The following is a 20,888-nucleotide window of genomic DNA, read 5'->3' as shown; positions in this document are numbered from 1 at the left end:
AATGTCCGTTCACAGATTCCCTATGGGACCGGTAGCAACGTGTATTTAATTACTTCCAGTCCCACACCTGTCCTTCCCAGGAGCGGCCCGGTACGGCTGTGCACGCAGCACAGATCTGTACCGGCCGCCCATTTCTCTTTTGAATAAGGACTAAACCTCATTGGCAACCAATAGGTCATACACCTACCAACATCGTAAAGGCTTAGCCCTCCCCAGCCCTGCCTTAGGAGCCGGCTCCGTGACACCCCCTAGAGGGCTGACAAAAAGATGCTTCAGAGGCAGCTAAGGAGGCTCTTGTTTTTCACATCAAGGAGATTGACACCTGCAACATCAAGAAATTCGTAACAATCCCAGAAGAGTTCGCCTTTCACATCTGGAAATCATCTGTGCAAGCCTTGCTTGGAGAAGAGCCATTCAAACCCATCGTTTTGTTTAATGAACTGGACTCAATCAGAACTCAAACCCAGGACTGTTATATATTTGTCTCTCTTTATTAACATTTTTTCGGTATAATTTTTCTGCACCGTTTCTTTTATTAAAACACTATCAAGCTTATATCTACGTTCTAAATAAGAACTTGAAGTATCCTTGTGAAGAGCGCTACTGTACAGTGAGACCTGTCCTATTCCTGAAAAGGCAGCAGTATCATAGGCTTTGTTTAAGTGTTTGTTGGAACGGTCTGTGTTTCCATTAAAAAAACAACATGTGGCAGTGAATGTTTGGTGTGTAAAGGGTTAGCTGCTGAGTTAACCAACCCTAGTGGTGATTGCTCTGCCTGCTGGACTAAGATGTCCCGCGAGCTGGGAAACCTCTGTGCAAGGTAAGGCTGAGAGTGGTATCACCACGTCCTTGTGATGCCACACTCAGTTCAGAACTGTGTATAGTCGCATGTGATTGATGTTCAGTGGATTCGGACCGGGCCAGTCAGTGACAGGGAGGTATGCTAGATTTGTCCCAGATTGGAAAATCAGGTAATTTTAGTCTGTGGCCACACTTTGCAAATGTGCATTGATCCAGCAGCATGGCTTTATATGTGTGTAACAAAACCTCTGTTTTAAGGGTCTGTTCATACCAGTTGTGTTGGAACTGTGCTGGGCAAGGCTGCCCAGTGCATCCCAATGTAAAGACAAGGCAATCTGCACTGCTTTCAGGGCAGTGGTGCAGCCTGCAGTACTCTTGTCAGTGGAGCATACTGCGACATAATCAGTGCTGATAGAACTGAATGAAATGACACTTTGGGACTGTTCAATAACGTTCTAAGAAAAAAGGTTACAACGTGATGTGCTGTTTCCAGTACGTCAGCACCACAGCCCTCACAGTGCACACCAGCCACTGCGTCCTAAAACACTGTGACCAGGTCCTATAACTAAAACAGTTTTTAATTTGGTATTTCGTACTGACTAGCTTATCTATATGTCCAATCTATCCATCCTCCTATGCAGTACACATGTATTAGAAGGTGTTTGCATGCTCCTCAGAATTTTGGCTCATGTGCTTGGCATTTAGCCAAGGGAGAGAGGGAGGACAAGTGGGAGGTTTAATTTATAACTTTCATAAAAGGACAACTGTTGCTTGAGCTTATTCCTGTTCATTAACAGAGGAAAGAGCTACAAGTAAGATGGCTACAGCTGGAAAGGTATGTTGACTGCTATAAAGCTAGTTTATTTTATGACCACTCAGTTTCCTGTTATGTTGAATTGCTCTCATAATTATTGAATACTTTTGTTGCAATGGATCTATTTTTGAGGTTTATAGCCAAAGGTTTGCATGCTTTGGTGTATGTAGTAAACCTCAGAAAGATTAGACAGACGGGATTACCTGTTGTATTCACAAGGTAAGAGACTACTCTATATGCTATACAGGCATTCTAATCTGGCTCGTCATATTATGCAATTCAATTGTTCTGTGCCCATTTCCCAGACTGGAATTTGTATGTGTGGTTAGAGCACTGTATTTCCCATCACTAAAGTTTATGTAAAGCCTTTTTTTTTAGGATAGACTAGGAAATAGTTACAGTGATACTAAAGTCAAAAGGTTTTTTATCCTATTTCACTTACAATGTATGCTGCTCCTTGATGTTTAGATGGTTTAGCCAAGCTCATAGATGGACAGCTGCTGAAGACTGCTCTGTCTCCTGTGATCTTGTACTGGACTGGATAGGTTTCTTCCTATATCTGTGACCACAAATGTTACATTTCCCATCACTTACGGGAAGATGAGATAATGGTCATCTTGACAAATGGGGTGAGTTCCCCCAGTGTAGAGGCACATAACATTTAAAACCTTAGAAAGGTTCTAACCCTTCAACATTCTAATGAAGAAAAAAAAAAAGGTTTTGTAGTCAATTAGAAAATGTAAAAAACTGATGCAAGGAAAACTTAATCAATTTAACAATTGTCATACCTCTCAATGGGTACAGTTGTGAAGATGCAGCAGGATATACAAAATACAAGTCTCTCTCCTCCTCTCTTCCTCCTCCTCCTCTCGAGGCAAATTTTATTTGCACAGCAGCTATTCTGTTTCAAACAGTTGTTGGCTACATATTGTTGAATTGTGGGAATACTGACAGCTTTTACCAAGTTACAGTAGAAAAAATGGAGATGGCCAGTGCAGACCCACGTTCATATTTATCACTGTTGTTCCAAATATAGTCATGCATTCTCTAGTCATTCTACTTTGGCAGTCTTCCTTTGTCAGGCTGGCAGTATAACTATGTAGTTAGTACTTCTTTTGCCTGCAAGTGTGACTGCCCTTTTATCTGCTACTATTTATTTATTTTAACTGTTATTGTAACTGTTCACTACTCCATAATCCTAGCTGCATCCACTCAGGAATTGCAGACTAATGTTGATTCCTGTTATAATACCAGCACCATGTGCCCAGATTCCATGCCAAAGCACTTTTCCAGGTAAAAAAGCTATGGCTGTTTACATACAAGCGGCTGTAGAGCCACTGGATCGCTTGTATAATGCGTGCGTCCACCCCTACCGACGCTCCACAGCCCCGCTATGTCCAGGGTGGGTTCAGGAGCCGCAGGGTGGCTATCACCGGAGGTCAGCGGGAGATCATCACATGATCTCCCACTGATTTCCTCCCCGTTCTCTGAATGCAGGAGTGATGTATATTACATCACTTCCGCATTCAGCTGTCATTCTCCAGTTTCTGTAGCTGAAGAGAAGCAGGTGAAGCAGATCTCTGCTTCATCAGCTTCTTTGGGGGTCCCTAGGTGACATTAGGGGTCTTGTAGACCCCTTATTTCTCCATAAAGGGGACCTGTCTCATGGGGGGCTTTTTACACATACATGCACGTCCGCGCTGGGTGCACCTACGTGCGAAAATTACGAATGGGCCACATGTTAAATATTACTGCGAACGTCATAGTGAGGGCAATAATTCTAGGGCCATTAATCACTGATAACACTAAACTGATGAGTAAAAGCTTGTAAACCGTTGCCTATGGCAGGCGTACGCAATTTTAAAGCTTGACATGTTCGGTGTCTATTTACCGGACGTGACCACATATTTTATATTTTACCAAAAATATGGGTAGGAATAAATGTTTTTTTTTAACATAACGTAGGGGAAACCATTTTTGTCCCATTTTTTTTTTTCTTCAAAATTTACCATACTTTTTTCATATGGTAAAAAAATTAAAACCGCAGTGATGATTAAATACCACCAAAAGAAAGCTCTATCTGTCCCCAAATTGTTTTTATAAAATTTGAGTACAGCGTTGCATGACTGAACTATTATCTGAAAAACACACAATTCCGCATTGTGTTTACATCAGAAATGTAGTGACGTCACAGAACTTCCTGTCAGTACGGAGGCTTGAGCAGAGCTGTTACCCCTCTGTCCAGCATCTCCCTGTAGCAACAGATCACTGCTATAGTGATCTAATGTTGGCTGATTGCAGCCAGCAATGGATCACTGTGACAGTAGATGTGGGAGACGCAGAAAACACACAGGAGAGCAATAGTAGCTTTATGCACCCTTTGGTGAAGGGGCTCTTTATTAAGAGGTCAACATATAGGGGGTAGTCCAGCACAGCGAGATTAAATGGCAGCCATCTGGTGCAGAAAGGGTTAAGTCCACAGGGTCTCAGGGCAGCAGTTCAGGCACAGCAAGGGTTATCACTCAGCAACTTGACCCTTTCAGCTTCAGCTTTCTATCCAAAACTAAAAAAATAATTTTTGGCTTCACATACACATTAACTGCAATTTGCAAACTGTACCTAAAATGTTTCCAAAATATAGGAGATTTTGTAAAAGGTTTAAAAATGAATTGGTCTTGGTGAAACTAAAGGTCATGGGAATGATTGATAGGCCCCTCAGTAATATTAGACTATTTCCCATTGTAACCTTTTTTTTGTTTTTGTACTAATAGTTTACAGGTTGGCCTTAAATATAAATAACTAATTCATTGGTTAGTCCTCTATGGCATTACACAAATCCCTGTATTATGAAGAGACTTGTTTAGCTTGTTAAGTGTGTCTGTTTTACCTCAAGCAGTAAGTATTGATAAACTGATCAAAAATAATTTCACATTTTATACATTTACAGGTCATTAAATGCAAGGCTGCCGTGTGCTGGGGACCTAAGCAACCACTAAGCATTGAGGAGATTGAAGTTGCCCCACCGAAAAGTCGTGAAGTTCGTGTCAAGGTGAATTGAGTTTTGCTTCAAAAATCTATAAATGTTGACAAAAAATAAAATATGTAAGATACTAAATCAAATGGTATAACATGAGATGATTTGTCTGGTATAAAGAGTTAGGTGTCAATGGGGCAGTAAAAACAGGCTTTTTTTACCACCCCTGATCACCCACCTAAAACATAACAACATGGAGGCCGCTCAGGTTTGTGCAAATGCCAGGCTGAACGTTTTATAGCGTAAAGTGCAAAGAAAATCCCTCTTGAAATCAGAAAGAGAGGGAAAAAGAGAGGTAAAAAAACAGGCTTTCAGGAATAGGCAGTATAGGTGTCTGAATGCCACTGGTCACTTTTCAGAGAGCGGAAAAAGTCAGCTGTAGGTGTAAACAAAGCCATATACTAAGGGTTCACGTAAACAGGCTTCAGACTCAGAAGCAAGCCAAATGCATTTCGCTTTTAGGTAGTTTTGAGTTGCTTTGATTTGCTTACACGTTTCCAAAAAGTTGCTTTCACATTGACTTGTATTGGAAGGAAAAGACAGATCAAATGCAAACAAGAGACTGCGTACAAGAGAAGTTTTAAATCTCTTTATTATTAGCAGCCTTTGAAGTCTGTCAATGGTACTTGATGCCAAGGGGAATCCATATTTGCCAAACATTTCATTGGACTAATTGAAAAGAGCTGGAACGCTCCACTCATACTGGCAAGCTGCTTATTAATCCAACTGTGTGATAGACATGCACAGTGGGATTGGTCCAATTCCTGCTACATTGTACGACAGGACTCAGGTTTACTATGGATTTGGTAACCATGCATTTGCTATTGTAACCATTAAAATACTGGGAACACATTATGGACCAATAAGGGTATCCCAATTAACCACAAAATCTGTTTTTGAGTTGTGGCAGGAAACCCACACACAAACTCAAACAACACAAACAGGCAAACACAAGCGGTTTTGATGACAAATGTTTAATGTATCCTTTCCGTATTATTGTAAACATATGCATGTCATTTGAATTGCTTTTAGCTTAGAATTGTGGTTTTGTATGGTAGTATTCTGGTTGTCACAACAACAAACCAATGAAAAGCTTTGCAGAACAAATGCCAGATAACATTTCCTGATACTTATTAAATACATACTGAACATTTGTGTTTATAATATTTAAACATGTTTACATATTGAATTACTGCATGTGTCAAAACATTAACACACATTGATAATAGGGATTTGCCAAGGCTTGGTGCCAACTGGGTTTGTTAGTGACACCCCCCTCCAGGCTTAATCGACAGTGGCTGGGGCATTCCCTGCTCCTTCCTTACAGCTGATTGTGCCCAGAGGGGGGTGTCACTAACAATTTTATATGGGTTTGGGGAACTCCGTTCACATAGTGGTGTGTTTTACATTAACCTGGTCATATGCACTCTCTTCACTGACTAATAAATGTTATGAATGGCTTTATCTTTATGCACTTATGAATCACTACGTGAGGTAAGCGCAGACTGTCTTCCCTATATGCTTGGATGCACAGGAGGAACCCCTGCAGTCAATCACCTTAAATAGCAACTCCAGTAATTAGGTTCATCCTTGCAGTGCACTGCAAGGGTTTGCTGCTCCATTTGGCCTAGGGGCTGCATTTGAAAGATATATACTTACCTGATCCCCGAGAGTCTATGGTGGGCTCTGCAGGGTCACCCTCAGGTGAGCTATGTGGGCTCTTCAAGGGGTGTAACTAGAAATCACAGGGCCCCATACAAAATTTTGCTATGGGGCCCTGTGATTTCTAGTTACGCCCCTGCCCTGCAGCCTCATTCCCCTTCTGCTCCAGCGATGGAATGTCCCTCTGCATGTATGGTTGCGCGTATCAGTGCCGATAGAGTATTTGGGTGAGTACTAGCCCAAATGCTCTGATACCTTCCCCGATACTGAAACTTCCAGTCAGAGGGACATTTCCTCTGACTGGCAGTGCTGCAAAGGGAACATGGAGCCGGCTTCCAAGCCAATCAGCATCGATCCAGCCAAACAGCATGGAGCCAGCTTCCCTGGCAATTGATTGCCTGGGAAGCCGGCTCTATGCCAGCAGAAGTATCGGTACTCCGTAACAGCGAGTACCAAAATATAAATAGCTGCACTCATACTCGATATCGAAAAAACGGTATTGGTGTATCCCTAGTGATGACTCACGTGACCTTTGTTGGAAATGCAACAGCATACTGATTGTATTACTGACTGTAATTTGTCTTTGGAGCTGTAGATGGCGCTGTAGTGCAATGTTACTCTCTTTGTGCATGCTTAGCGATCATGCACACTAAGCTTTTTTTTTCTATCTATATGTTTTCTTTATAATGCTGTATTCAGATCTAATATTCTTCCAAGTAAAACCTTAATTCGGCATTCTTCAAGATCTCAAGTGCTTCATTTAAACACATAACCAACAACCTTAGACCGCTGGAGGGGAGGGGAAGTGAGGCTGCAGGGACTGGTCTAACTGCCAGACAGGTCTTTGATTCCGGTGAGTATTTTTGTTAGAAGGCGAGCACCTAACCCGTGCAAGGGGTAGCCCCACTGCAAGGGTCAAGATTTCACATGCTTGGAGTTCTTTTTAAAATGGCAGTCTCTTTAGGTTTGGTTGGATTTGGTATTGTAGGTTTAAGCTATGCCAATGGGAGGGAGAAAAAGGAAGCCAACCCTGCCATGAGATGGATAGCATAGTAAAATTATTTTTCTATTGCACTGTTGGTTTTGTTACAATTTTGGTAATTTTGTTCTATTTTGCAGATTGTGGCCACTGGAATATGCCGCTCAGATGATCATGTCATAAGTGGGGCTTTAAGTGATATGAAATTTCCAGTGATATTGGGTCATGAAGCTGCAGGGATTGTGGAAAGTGTGGGAGAAGGAGTGACCAAACTTAAACCAGGTACAGTGCATATGACTATTTTAACTGTATTAAAGCTTCAATGTATATTAAACAAAATCTGTGCTGTAGCTAAAGCCATTAAGCCCATTCAACATGCCATAAGGAGCGTTTAATCTACCTTAGAGCTGCAGCTAATGATTATTTTCAAAATCGATTACTTAGCCGATTAATCGGTTAATCGGATATAAAATAAAATACCTATTTAAAAATGGCTCCAGTGATGGGACTACTAGTTTGTATTGAGATTGTAGTCCATCACAGGAGCAAGCTTGGAGCGGTGGAAGTAATAAATAAAAAAAAAAAGTGTGGTGAGCAATACAGTGAAATGGAAGTGTGAAATTTTACAGCAATGAATGCAGAATGGCATCGGCTATAGAGGACTACAAAACCCAGCAATAGTACATTATACAGCACAATGCAGAATACCGCCAGCTATAGAGGAATACAACAAATCCCAGCAATAGTACATTATAGCTGGCGGTATTCTGAATTGCTCTGTATAATGCAGAGAGAAAACCCCATGGCATGTGTGAATGAGAGAGAGAGAATGTGGTTGTTAGATGAAGGATCCTAATCTCAATTCCTATCCCTACTGACCCCCTCCAAATCCCCTCTCCATTTCCCTTAATTGTAATTAGAATGTATGTATATCCCTATTTATAAATCAACCCAACACTTATTTAAGATTCAGTTGTTCATCAGTAATTTAAGGCACCCCCAAAGCAGAGCACATTCTACATTTTCATAGGTCATTTTTCAGTCGGTCAGTGGGCAGCAGGGCCATATCTTCCAACCACTGACCTAGGTGCCTGCCAAGGGCCCAACCAGCTTTCTACTTGGATTTGTTGGCCCTACCAGCACTACTCTCCTCTCTTCAGTCGTTGGGGAATATTTGCAGGCAGGAATATGATGTTGGTGGAGGAAGACAGAATTTGCTCCCTCCTTCAACCAATTGTACAAAGAAATGAAAATCGGTTGCTAGGCTGTTCCATGGAGTTGAGGGCTTATAGGTTTCCAGTACAGTATAATCTGCGCACCTCACAATTTCTTCTCCTGGTCCCCAGGTATTCACTGTAGAAGTTGCGAACAGAAACTTATATGCGGGAAAAAGAGAATGTGGAAGCCATGCAATCTATTAGGGTATGAGGGATGATATAGCAGCTGGAAGAGCTTACAATTTATTGTGATATAAGGGAGGGATACAGAAAGTGGAAGAACATAGTCTATTGGGGTAATAAGGAAAGATGCAGAAGGTGGAAAAGCTTACAATTTATTAGGATAGAAGGAAAATATACAAAACGTGAAAGAGCTTACAGTTAGGGTATAAGGATATGAAACAGAAGGGTGAAGAAATTACAATCTATTAGGGTAGAAGGGAGAATACAGAAAGTGAAAGAGCTTATAGTCAGTGCTGTAGACAAGCACTAAAACTGGATTGGGGTATCAGATCTGTTAACCTGCCTAGGGCCTTTTCTTTTTTTTTCTTTCTTTTTTTGGTCTTAAACTGGTTCTGCTGTACAGTACGCATTCCCTGGGTGGAACATTCTCCAAACATATAGCAGTGAGCGGCTAATGCATATTTATGGTCATGAAATTAACATACAAATTTGTGGAGCATACTTAAGTATACCCCTAAATCAAAGTGATCATTTAAAAATCTTTTTATCATGCAATCAGATTTGAATATAATTTGTTTTTAATTCTTGCAGGAGACAAAGTCATCCCACTGTTTGTGCCACAGTGCGGAGAATGCAGATGTTGTAAAAATCCAGAAAGTAACCTGTGCTACAAAAATGAGTAAGTAAATCTGAATCCTTCAAAGGATCTAGCAATTTAAAAAAGTAAACTAGCCAAAAATATATAATGGCACACAGAAAAAAAGACATTTGCAGGTTATTTATAAAGGGCCAAGCAGGGCCGGTGCAAGGATTTTTGCCTACACAGACGAAGGTGCATTTTTCCGACCCCCCCTCTTCCTGGCACCCAAAGGCAGCTGAATTGTGATCACTGTCCGTCTTTTCCCCCCCCCCCCCCCAGCACAACCTCAGACGTTTGCTTAAAAAAAAATTGAAAAAGTTAGAGAAAAAACCTTTTCGGTTTCGGCCTAAAATTTTATTTTTCGTTTCGGTTTTGACATTTTTGTTTTGGTGCACCTATTTTTTTTTCTTTTTGTACTTTTTTTTTCTTTTAATTTATCTGATTTATCTTTTACTTTTTTATAATTTTTTTATCTTCTTTTTTCATTTGTCATTGTTTTCATATAATTTGTTACTTTATTATTTTTTAATTTTACTATCTTTTACTTTTTATCATTTTAATGATAATTTTTTTACTTATTTTTGCATAATTTTTATTTATTTTATAATGTTTTATCAAATTTTTTTAATGTAATTTTAATTTTTTTTCACTTAACTTTATTGCTATCACACAGGAGCTAACAAGTCCCTGTGTGATAGCATATGGAGGTGGCATGTTCTCTTTACTGAACCTGTCACCCCCAATACAGGAGTTCCAACACAGCACTGTGCTGGAACTCCTGTGACAGATGAGAGGAAGGGCTGCTCTCAGGAAGGGCTGTCTCCTGAGAGGATCTCTGGCTGGCCGGCGGCGAGAAAGGTAGACGGGGGGGATTAGCAGGCAAGAACTTCCTGACGGGAGGAGGGTGCAGGGCGCAAGGCACCCGGGAACCTGACGTCGCTCACCTCATCAAATTCATCCCTGCCGCTCCTCTGCTCCCTGGTGGCAAATTTGGCTCTTCATACCGGCGCTGAGAGGCGGCTCTGATCCCACCTGTCAGCGCTTCCTCTCTCTCCTCCTGGCCGCTCTGAAGCTGCAGTGACCAGGAGGAGAGAGAGCAAGCGCAGAGAGGTGTAGTCTTAAAGGACCCCCCTCCTAGTAGGCATCTTTCCGCCCCGAACCTCCACCGGCGCCCTCAGGCAGTTGCTTGACCTGCCTGTAGGGTAGCGCCGGCTTTGGGGCCAAGATAGCTGTGTACACTATTTTTTGGTGAATCTTTTAGAGCTTTAGCCTTCTAGAGCTTATGCTTGCATGTCCTGAAAGCATGTTTTAGCCTTTGGTTTGTCATGGAAATTAATCAGTGTACCTCTTTTCCAGTTTGCCGTTTGCTAACAGTTTTGCCAATTTTTTTTTTCCCCCGTATTTTAAGGTATGCCACATTTATAATGGGCGGTTCATGGACTTTAAAAACATAAAATGTTCATGGTTATTTTAGCTTTGTTCCATTCAGCAGGTTTTGACCATTATTTTTTTAACAAAAATACATAACTTTTTCCTGAAAATAAGGAGCTTTAGAATGTTCAGACGGGTTGACTGGTAGCTGCCTACTTTGTGGCTCTCTTTTTGTAGATAATTATCCATAGAAAATCACATTAACTGCATACAGAGAGGGAGATGGCTGTCCTCTGAATTAGGGCTGCAACAACTAATCGACATAATCGATTATTGAAAAAGTTGTCAACTTTTTCAATAATCGATTAATCGGCTTCCGATCAGTTGGCCCTGGTCACGGCTCCACACACGCTGCGTGCCGCACCTCCTCCCCAACTCACGCTCACCGCTGCCAGGACCGCCCCGCCCGCATCCACGCTCTACACGCCGCACCTCCTTCCCGCCTCACACTCACCGCTCACATCCACGATCGGCATAGGGACGTGGGGAGAAGAAGTAAGGAGGATCAGGTGTGAGGGGATGACAGCCTTATTGTTTATCCGATTAACCGATTAATCGAACTTAATAATCGGCTAACTAATCGATTTTGAAAATAATCGTTAGCTGCAGCTCTACTCTGAATCATTTAGCCTTCTGTTTACTGAATCAAATCACACTCTGTTTACAGTACAGAAAGTGAAAAACTGCAGAAAATGCACATTTAGCATACTCCAGAATGCCACCTGCTGGATGCACATGGTAAAATAAAAAAAAATCATATGCATTAGTCCATATTTGCCCAAGAAAACAATGTTGTTTAAAATGTTTGATCTTCTGAGTAAAATAAAAACTATACATTCCCTTTAAATGGTGTTTGGAAGTCATTTAGGATTTTTTTCCCCCTTTTTATTTCCTAAACAGCATTGGCAAATATAGTGGCGTACTGTTGGATAATACCAGCAGATTCACTTGCAAGGGAAAATCCATTCACAACTTTATTAGCACCAGCACATTCACTGAATACACTGTGCTAGATGAAATAGCTGTTGCTAAAATACATGATGATGCTCCACTGGAAAAAGTCTGCTTGATTGGCTGTGGGTTCTCAACTGGATATGGTTCTGCTGTGAACACTGGCAAAGTAAGTGATAAACCTCATTGTTAAATAAAATAATCTTTATGATTATTTACTGCATAATGATACCAGAAGATGTTTTTCAAGGTCTGACTATTTAAAATTCAGCCAAAGTTACAGAAATAGATATACAGTAAAATGTAGTATTAATGACCATTTTCATAGTCTTGCCTCCACTTTCCTGTTCAGCTATGCAGGATATCTCAGCATGACCTGTGCAGTTCAATAGGAATCAAACCCAGTGCACTCTGTGATATAACAGAGCTGCTCACATCCCCTTCTCTGCAATAAGTCTGTGTGAGGAAACTTGTGATGTATGGTGTGGCAACATTGAGCTCTGCTCGCATAGAGCACTGCATAGGGAGTGCTGGAAGCAGCATTTACAATCACAGGTCATAATATTTGGGAGTGCAGGACTATGAAGAAATATGTGAGACTTCCATTGGTCTGTAAAACCAATAGGTGCTACCTTAGAGCAAAACACTAAAAAGATAACTGGTAGTACTTCTCTTGCCCAGAAAGGCCTCCTCTGTGTCTTCCCCATTGTCCACATTTTCATGAGTCACATTGCTGGCTTTCTTCATCTTTTTAATTATCTTTTCATTAGGCCTGAATCCTACAAATTCAAAATTTTGTCCACAGGAAACTCACAAGGTTATTCACAAAAAGAGTGTGGAGAAGGCAGTGAACAATCTAGGCCAAAATAGCTGATTTGGAAACATTGTGACATTTGAGAATGAATTCACATTACAAGCAGCTTGAGAGGCCAGGGGTGGCTTGTTTTTAAAGCGGTATTACTAATTGTTAAAATATGTAAATAATCTAATTTAATGTCTATAAGCTGCTCGGGGGTAGACTTTAAGTTTTTCTACTTACCAAAGGCCAGCCTGTAAAAGCATCATATTTATACTTTCCCTTTTGGCGGCCCATGTCTTGAGTCTGTCACATAGCAGATCTTTGGCAGCTGCATCTATCCAGTTGTTCTGGGCGTGTAGAAAATACTTCATTCTCTGTTGCGCACTCGTGATTTCTGGCTACTACTGTATGTCACCAACAGGATGTAATGAGTTTTCCTAATATCTATATTTAATAATGTACCCTCAGTGACTGAGGCGACAGGGGTAAAAGCAAAGATACGGTACTTGGAAATAGAATGTATGTCAGTGACTGGACATCTTTCTTTAGAAACGACTATGGAAAAGACAGAAAAATTATTACTAAAGATGCCGAGTATTTCTATGCAAAATCAATCTTGGAACTATGAATGGGGAGGAGAAGATGGGGCAAAATGTTCATGAAGAAAAAAATCTTATCCCCTCAATTTTTCAGGTCATTTTTAAAGCTCTTACAAAAATGTCTGTACGCCCATGCTGGGCCTGCATTGTTCCACAGTTAATCTGCAATGCTTCATGTTTTACAGGTTAAGCCTGGCTCCACATGTGCAGTGTTTGGTTTGGGTGGTGTTGGCCTCTCTGTGGTTATTGGATGTAAGGTTGCTGGTGCCTCCAGGATTATTGGAGTTGACTTAAATAGTGATAAATTTGCAAAAGCCAAGGAGTGTGGAGCTACTGAATGCATCAATCCAAAGGACTCTAATATTCCCATCCATGAGGTGCTGGCAAAGATGACTGATGATGGTGTGGATTATGCATTTGAGGTCATTGGAAACACTTCAGTAATGGTTAGTAACATAAGTCTTCTAATGATGAATAGTTAAATGATCGCTTTAAATGAGTACACTGTTAAAGACACATTGTTGGAAAAGATACAAGCACATACATGTACAGAAGAGCCATGCAGGCATTTTTAAGATTAAGGCCTCATTCACAAGAGTAAAGGCAGGCACATACAGCTCCGTGCTGTGTGCACGGCTGTATCTGGTAGCTCCCGGGAAGGACGGGTGCTGCGTGTGATTAGTATGCAGCCCCTGTCCTTCTCTATAGTACGCTGCCATACACCGCCCTACGCTCACCCACCCTGCACGTCCATGCGGGTGTGCGATGGATCCTGTCTGTGTCCGAGCCAGGACACTCGCACCTGTACGGACGTGCACTTGGGGTAAGCGTAGGGTGGCATATGGCCATGTACTCCCATAGAGAAGGACAGGAGCTGTGAACTAATCACACGCAGCACCTGTCCTTCCCGGGAGCTGCCAGATACGGCCATGCACGCAGCAAGGAGCTGTATGTGTCGGCCTTTTCTCGTGTGAATGAGGCCCTTATTGGTGCTCAGAAAACCAATTTATATAAAAAATTTTATGACCTTTTATTTTGGTGATTTGCAGTCTATCCACTTGTGTGCTGGACATTTCGTCAGTAGAGATAAGCAAATTAAACAAGTTCCATTTTGAACTAGTTTGGCCTTATTCAACATTTTTTGGGGTGGGGGGGATACAATAATTGTCCATGTACAAAAGAACCAACAAATGTGTTACCCACTACAACATATTTAAAACACTGGAAACCACCAGCATTGTGCATTCAGCATTTGATAGCACTTTAGGTGATCATGGACATATGTGTTTTCTTTCTTATAATTTAATCAGCAGAATCAGAAAAGAAGCAAGTTAAGTGACTTGAGTAATTGCATAGAAACCGTTTACCAACAATTTCTCTACATCTTTATTGTTCAGAGAGGTGCAGAAATGTAATCAGGTTTCTTCAGTAGGGGAGAAAAATACATAATGACATTCGCTGGGAATCATGGCTGAATTGTCAAGATAGTTATAGCCAAACTATAGCCAAAACCTCTCCAATATACATCAATAATAATAAAAAAAACCTTTCTTTTGCCTGTAAAACAAAAAAAACCCCAGATCTTACAGATTCCTCCATCCACTCTAAACAAGCAAATGGAAAAATCTAGGGATGCACCGATATATCGGCCGCCAAAACATAACGGCCGAAAATGGCCCTTTTGGCATAATGCCAAAAGTGCGCTGCTCTGAGTCCCAGTGGGGAGGAGAGAAACTGTCACAGGAGGCCGAGGAGAGCGCTGCAAGCGGCCAGCATCTCTCCTTCCACACCGCTCAGACCAGAGGAGAGCGGCGGCGTGTGAGGCCGCAGATAGCCACCGCTGTCACAGGAGGCCAGCCAGCAGTGCGGGGCAGGAGTCTGCTGTGAGATCGAGCTCTCCTCCCCGCACCGCTTGCTCAGCCTCCTGTGACAGCGTGTCAGGAAGCAGAGCAGGTACAAACACTCAGCGATCAGTGATCACTGAGTGTTTGTAAATAATTGAGGACAGAGTATGGTTACCGTGTCCTCAATTATGAATGAATGGGAAGTGATCTACATCACCTCCTGTTCATTCATGATTGTGGTTATAGTAAACACGCTATGTCCTCATGTTATGAATGAACAGGGACACTCAGTATAGAGGATTCATGTTCATTTATAACGGGCTGCAGAAAAAGAGATTGAGGACTCTGTGTCTGCACCTAGAAAATTCTACTGCTGTGGTTAGTACGGTGTGTTTTTTTTTTTCTTTCTTTACATCTTTTGCTGCCTAGGTCCCCACTGGTTGGGGATTTCAAGTCACTTTCTGTCCTTCTCACACTGGTGAAGCAAACAAGGGAAAGACTATCCCAAATGGAGACTCTCATTGATAAAATGTTGACAGAGGTTCTACTAATGTTATTACCCTAAATAGAAAGAAAAATTAAAGTTTTGGCAATGGGTGTGGATAGTTTAGGTTTCTGTTAACGTTTGGTGTGAATTCCTTAGATAGTGTTGGATGGGGAAACTAGCCAGCGATACTGGCAAGTATTTACTGCAAACACTTTTTCCACAGACCATGCAACCTAACAAAGTAGTTATGTACAACCACTAAATGGATCAATCCCTGGATCGGCATATTATTATCTATGTTATACTGTTTAAATTGCAATTTATATTAAAACCTGGAGACTTTTCCCTTGGTAGTAAATTACTGTAAAAACATTTTAAACTTGTAAAAAAAAAAAAACAGGCCAGTTTGCATGCACAGAATACCTAAGAGCACCTAAACAAAGTGGTGTGGGTAAATGCCGATTCAATTAACATACACCCTAGTTGTATAGCATATTTGCCATGTATTCACCAAGTGAAAAAACAACGGTAAATACCAAAACACTGGAATTCACTTCCACTAACTTTCTCTTTACAAAGGGAGGCACTCATGTGCAACCTATTTACACCTCATGGAGGTGGACTGGTTTTAGCACATTTTTATATTGTTTTTGTCAAACGTTGAAAACTTGATGACTAAAGCATTTATGAATGGTGTTTGTTTTGCAATTATACTAAACGAATATTGCTTTTTAATTCAATAGACCTCTGCTCTTTCTTCTTCTCACTTTGGGTGTGGAAAAACTGTCATTGTTGGCTTGGCTCCTTCTAATGCTGTGATGTCATTTGATCCATTGTTAGTTCTAACTGGACGCACCTTGACAGGAGCTGTTTTTGGAGGTAATGTACAATGTGTCAGCCACAGTTTTTATATGAATATAATCAGGAGGTTGATGGCTGATTGGATTAATGCAACCCATTTTTGTGAAAAAATATTGTCTGGAAATAGTTAAAATTACTAAATTCCTGTGCGAATGGCCAGAGTCAAAGATTTTATTTATTTTTTGCTATTGGTGCAAATCCTGGTGTATTTCTCTTACCGGGATTGACACGTGCATCGTATAGCGGCGTGCAACCATCCTGTACTTGTCAATGGCAATTGGCTGAATATGCGTCTGTAAGAGTATTATGTAAATTCTTTCTTTACATGCATACCGGGACATTCGCACTGTCTTGAACTTGGAACCTCTGCTTTCAACAGAAATTGCACTCACAATTGAAGCTGTATGTTCATGTGTATCATCATCAACATCAGAGTAGATTATCCTTGGTCCAAAAAAAATCATCCTGGACGGGTGAAAATACTCCACATGGTATGTCATAAGCACTCTGAGAAAATAATAAAGGGTGCACACTCTCACAAGCATGGATGTGAATTTGTGCTAATGAAAGACCTCAGGCAGATGTTTTAATGCAGTCTCCACTCTCCTCCGTGGCCAGTGGCATTGTAGCAGAGTGGCTTTGGGCTGGATGGCAGAGGACCGACTCATTACTTGTATGGCAGCTGGGGTAAAAGCCAGCAACCCTTGGAGGAGAGCAGGCGTCTGCTTCCAGGTATGAGTAGCTAAGCAACAGTTTCTGAGGCATGCCTCCTTTCTCAACCTGTTCTTACACTATAGTGAGCGATCTAATATAGAAGCTTCAAGTTGGCAGCAATTCAGGAGACCTAATCTCCTATCGGTTCATATAAATGACTGGTTGCTAAGAATTTTACCCATCACAATGTTTTGTTGTTTTGTTTTTTGTTGTTGTTTTTTTAAACTGCCTCATAATCTAACTATATTATTCAGAGCTCCCCTCTTAAGAGTAAGGGGGAAAAGAATGAAGATATTTACCTGTATTAATAAAACATGTGTTTATTTATTTAGGCTGGAAGAGTAAAGATGATGTACCAAAACTGGTATCTGATTATATGAACAAGAAATTTAATTTGGATCCTCTTATAACACACCACCTGCCATTTGAGAAGATCAATGAAGGATTTGATCTTCTGCGTAAAGGACAAAGGTATGTCAATAATTACCCTGACATGCACCCTTGATTCAAGAGAAACAATAGTTCAGTTAAATTCCTTAGAGATACCATGTACACCATGCATACACCCTTGACTGCCATAACTTGAGTCACACAAGTCACACACGGCAAAATATTAATCAGTATTGCTTGGGTGCTTTAAGAACTGGAGCATATTTAGCCTGGGCCATGTTAAATAGGTAAGGGGAAAAGTTGCAATAAGAGGGCAGATAAGTTCAACCCAAGCAGCCTTTTATTGCTGAAAAGACTAAAGCCCATAAGCAGTGTCGTTTCTAGAGGGGGACCCATCCGTAAAAAGCCAGTGTTGAAAGGTAGATAGTTTTTATGGGAAATATAAGTTTCAACAATTTGTTTGCCTTTTTTAAAAGCCACTCCAGCTAATTTGTTCACTTATTTGTATCATATATAAACAGGTGTAAATATATAATGGCAAAATGCACTTTGCAAATATAAAACTTGGAAGAACCCCCTGCAGGAAATTAATGTTCTCCGTCTTAATGACAAATCACAGAAATAAAAAATGTTTATGCTAAACAGTAAAAGAAAAACAAGCTGGCCTGAGCTTTACATAGCATAATGCTGTAGCCATGACTCTAGACAGCACCCTCAGCAACCCCTATCTCCAGTCATACTTGCTTTAATTGAATGCTTAATTGGCAACAGAAATGCAAAGTTTTTCCCTCCTTGCACTTTATGGTGAGGTGGGTCAAAAAAATTCAAACCTCCTTTCACTTACTATCCATGTGTTACTTACCTTGTTAAAGTAGGAAGTATTTACATGTTGTCACCTGCATAAAGGTGCCCATACACTGCTCGATTCTCGTACGAGAATCGCGGGAAATCCCGCGATCGTACGAGAATCGAGCAGTGTGAACGAAGACGTGCGACCGTTTCTACTGTACGGTCGCACGTCTTTTGTCTAAGGAGCACGCTAGAAAACCAGCCGAAAATCGTACGATTTTCGGCTGGTTTGAACGGTGCTCGGGAGACAAATGCCGAACGGGCCGGTGTGCGCACGCGCACACTGCCCGTTCAGCATTGCAGTCATCGGAAGCCCGCCCCCTCAGGGGGGCGGGCTTGCGATGATCGAGAGTACGATCTGCCTGTCCAAGATGGGCAGATCGTACGTTTTTTTAATCACTTTACAACCATCACAAGACTAAGGTCTTGCGATGGTTGTACAGTGTATGGCCACCTTTACACGGTCAACTAACAAGGATTTAATCCTTAATTATTAACAGTGGGTAGAGCAATGCAAATCAATGCTTAATGTATACGTGATAAACTTTTCTTTCAGACCTGCTGGTTTATAAAACATGTGTCCTGTGGTTTGCATAGGGTATATTGATCAATTTTGAATGTGCAAACACCATGTAAATTGCTTTTGATGATAGTTAGATAACTGTGAGCTTAACTCCAGACAGTCCTAAAACCATCACGTGCTCTGGTAATGTCTTCTGTAAAGTTTGTAAGTGCAGACAATTTTTTTTAATTTTTGTCTTTATATTATTTTTCTGTGACCTCTTGAACAGCAGAATGGGGGAAGGGGCAGCACTGTAGCTCCACAAGGGTTCTGTTCTTTGCACAAGGCTGTCAGTCTAACATTGAGCAGAAGGATAAATTTATCAGTGTGGTGAATATTCTCAGGTGTATATCTGGAGCTCAGCTTTGGGCTATGTTGCAACTTATCTGCTTGGATTTGTGACAGTCTCTAATAGAATGTATGATGGTTATAATTGATATCTAACCTATGTCTTTCTTTTTCTAGTATTCGCACAATTCTGACCTTCTGAAGCTCTTGGAATCCAGTCCTCATCTGATTACAAATTCTGACTGATTTCAATTAAGGGAAAAATACAATTATGATAGAATGTTGAACCTTTTCTGTATTCCATGTCTAAGTATACTTTGTCTTTAATATATCTTCTATTACTTAGACATCATGCGTAATGGCAATGAACCATTGAAACAACTTAAGATAGTCATATGCTGTTTCTTTTTTGTACGTTTTTCATTATGACTGTCCATGTGAATTAACTTTTTTCCATTGTGAAACTGTCTAAAGTGTCCACCTTGCATAGGGTGATGTTGTTGTTATAGAGCACACATTTCCACATTAGCAAATCATTTTGTAAATCTAAAATATTATGCTGGACCTATGATTTGGCACCTTTTGATACAGAGCCTTTCTCTTCCCAGTACTACTTACATTCTTCAAAGGTCACTGTTTAATTAAACTGTAAAGGAAACGGGGGGCTTTAAAGTTACCCTTTCCTTTGCCCAATTGGGGCACAGTACAAGGGTCATTTAACTCCTTTCCTCCTCAACAGTTTATATTAGGGATACAACGATATCGTAAGTAAGTAAGTACCAATATTTTTTTTTTCAGATATCGAATACCAATGACGGCATCCCGTTGGCCCGACTTATCAGGAAGCTAGGTTGCAGGGCTTCCTGATTGCCTGGGAAGCCGATGTTCTATTGCAAGAACACTAGATTCCGGTTCTCTCGTGGCACTGCGAGGCAGTCTGGCTTCCTGACCAATCAGGAAGGCAGGTCATGACATGCTGGCCAGCTTGACGATTGGTCAGGAAGCCAGGCTGCCTAGCAACAAGTGAATCCTGCTTCCTGGCCAATCAGCAAGCCGAGAGGCAGGTCATGACATGCTGCCCGGCTTCATGCTCCCCTGTGGCACCGTCGGTCAGGGGGAATCTCCCTCTGACTGGAAGTTCCAGTATTTGGGTAAGTATTGGAGCATTTGGGCGAGTACGAGTACTTGCACAAATACTCCATATCGGCACCGATACCAGTATGGGTGCATCCCTAGTTTATATTCACCTTTCCTTGCTGCCTAACTGCTCCTTTTAGCCTTCCAGGACTAGAATAAGAAAGTCGTATGTAAGCTCCAAACCAACCATAGTCACAAACAGATGCATAGAATCCTTGTCATGTGGCATAAAAAGATGACATGTTTAGATCACTTTTGTCATTTGTCAGCACTAAAACCATATTTCAGTGTTTATATACATCTCGAATTAAGCCATAGCTAGGAGTCCTATTATGTTGACTTCCTTCATTATTCATAGAAAATATTTCATATATATTTCTTTTGCAAATAAGTAACATTTTACAAGCTCAAAAATGACCGCATTTACTTTAAAGTTAATAACTATTTCAAAGGTTAATCTGTAAAATGAACTTTTATCTCATATATGCATCTTTAAAATGTATGCATTTTAATATAACGTTTAATCTGTCTATTCAATAAAGTTAATGACTGTATTATTCACTCTTGACAAAATATTGCTAATAAAACTACATTTAGATTTGTGTAACTGTATTTATGCTTTCCCACTGCTAGGCCTGAACATGCA

At 40.9% G+C, this 20,888-nt stretch overlaps 1 protein-coding gene across 2 annotated transcripts in view; it reads left to right on the top strand.

The window, feature by feature from the left end:
- The window catches only part of LOC108793352 (alcohol dehydrogenase 1), a 23,670-nt gene extending 4,305 nt beyond the window's left edge, over positions 1-19,365 (top strand). The window contains exons 1-9 of one of the 2 annotated variants that reach the window (XM_018564269.1): positions 1,537-1,636; positions 4,563-4,664; positions 7,431-7,572; positions 9,282-9,369; positions 11,662-11,881; positions 13,296-13,556; positions 16,185-16,320; positions 17,349-17,487; positions 19,283-19,365. In XM_018564269.1, coding sequence (XP_018419771.1) covers positions 1,619-1,636; positions 4,563-4,664; positions 7,431-7,572; positions 9,282-9,369; positions 11,662-11,881; positions 13,296-13,556; positions 16,185-16,320; positions 17,349-17,487; positions 19,283-19,307 — 1,131 coding nt within the window. In that variant the 5' untranslated portion in view covers positions 1,537-1,618 and the 3' untranslated portion in view covers positions 19,308-19,365. Of the gene's footprint in view, positions 1-1,536; positions 1,637-4,562; positions 4,665-7,430; positions 7,573-9,281; positions 9,370-11,661; positions 11,882-13,295; positions 13,557-16,184; positions 16,321-17,348; positions 17,488-19,282 lie in introns of those variants that run through there. The other variant, XM_018564270.1, reaches the window with a different exon arrangement.
- The last annotated feature ends 1,523 nt before the right edge of the window (positions 19,366-20,888 follow it).

The sequence above is a fragment of the Nanorana parkeri genome, unplaced genomic scaffold (genome assembly GCF_000935625.1).
Source record: "Nanorana parkeri isolate BGI_ZX_2015 unplaced genomic scaffold, ASM93562v1 scaffold742, whole genome shotgun sequence".
NCBI lineage: Eukaryota > Metazoa > Chordata > Amphibia > Anura > Dicroglossidae > Nanorana > Nanorana parkeri.
Note: the sequence above shows the minus strand (reverse complement) of the source record. Positions and strands in the feature narration are given on the sequence as shown.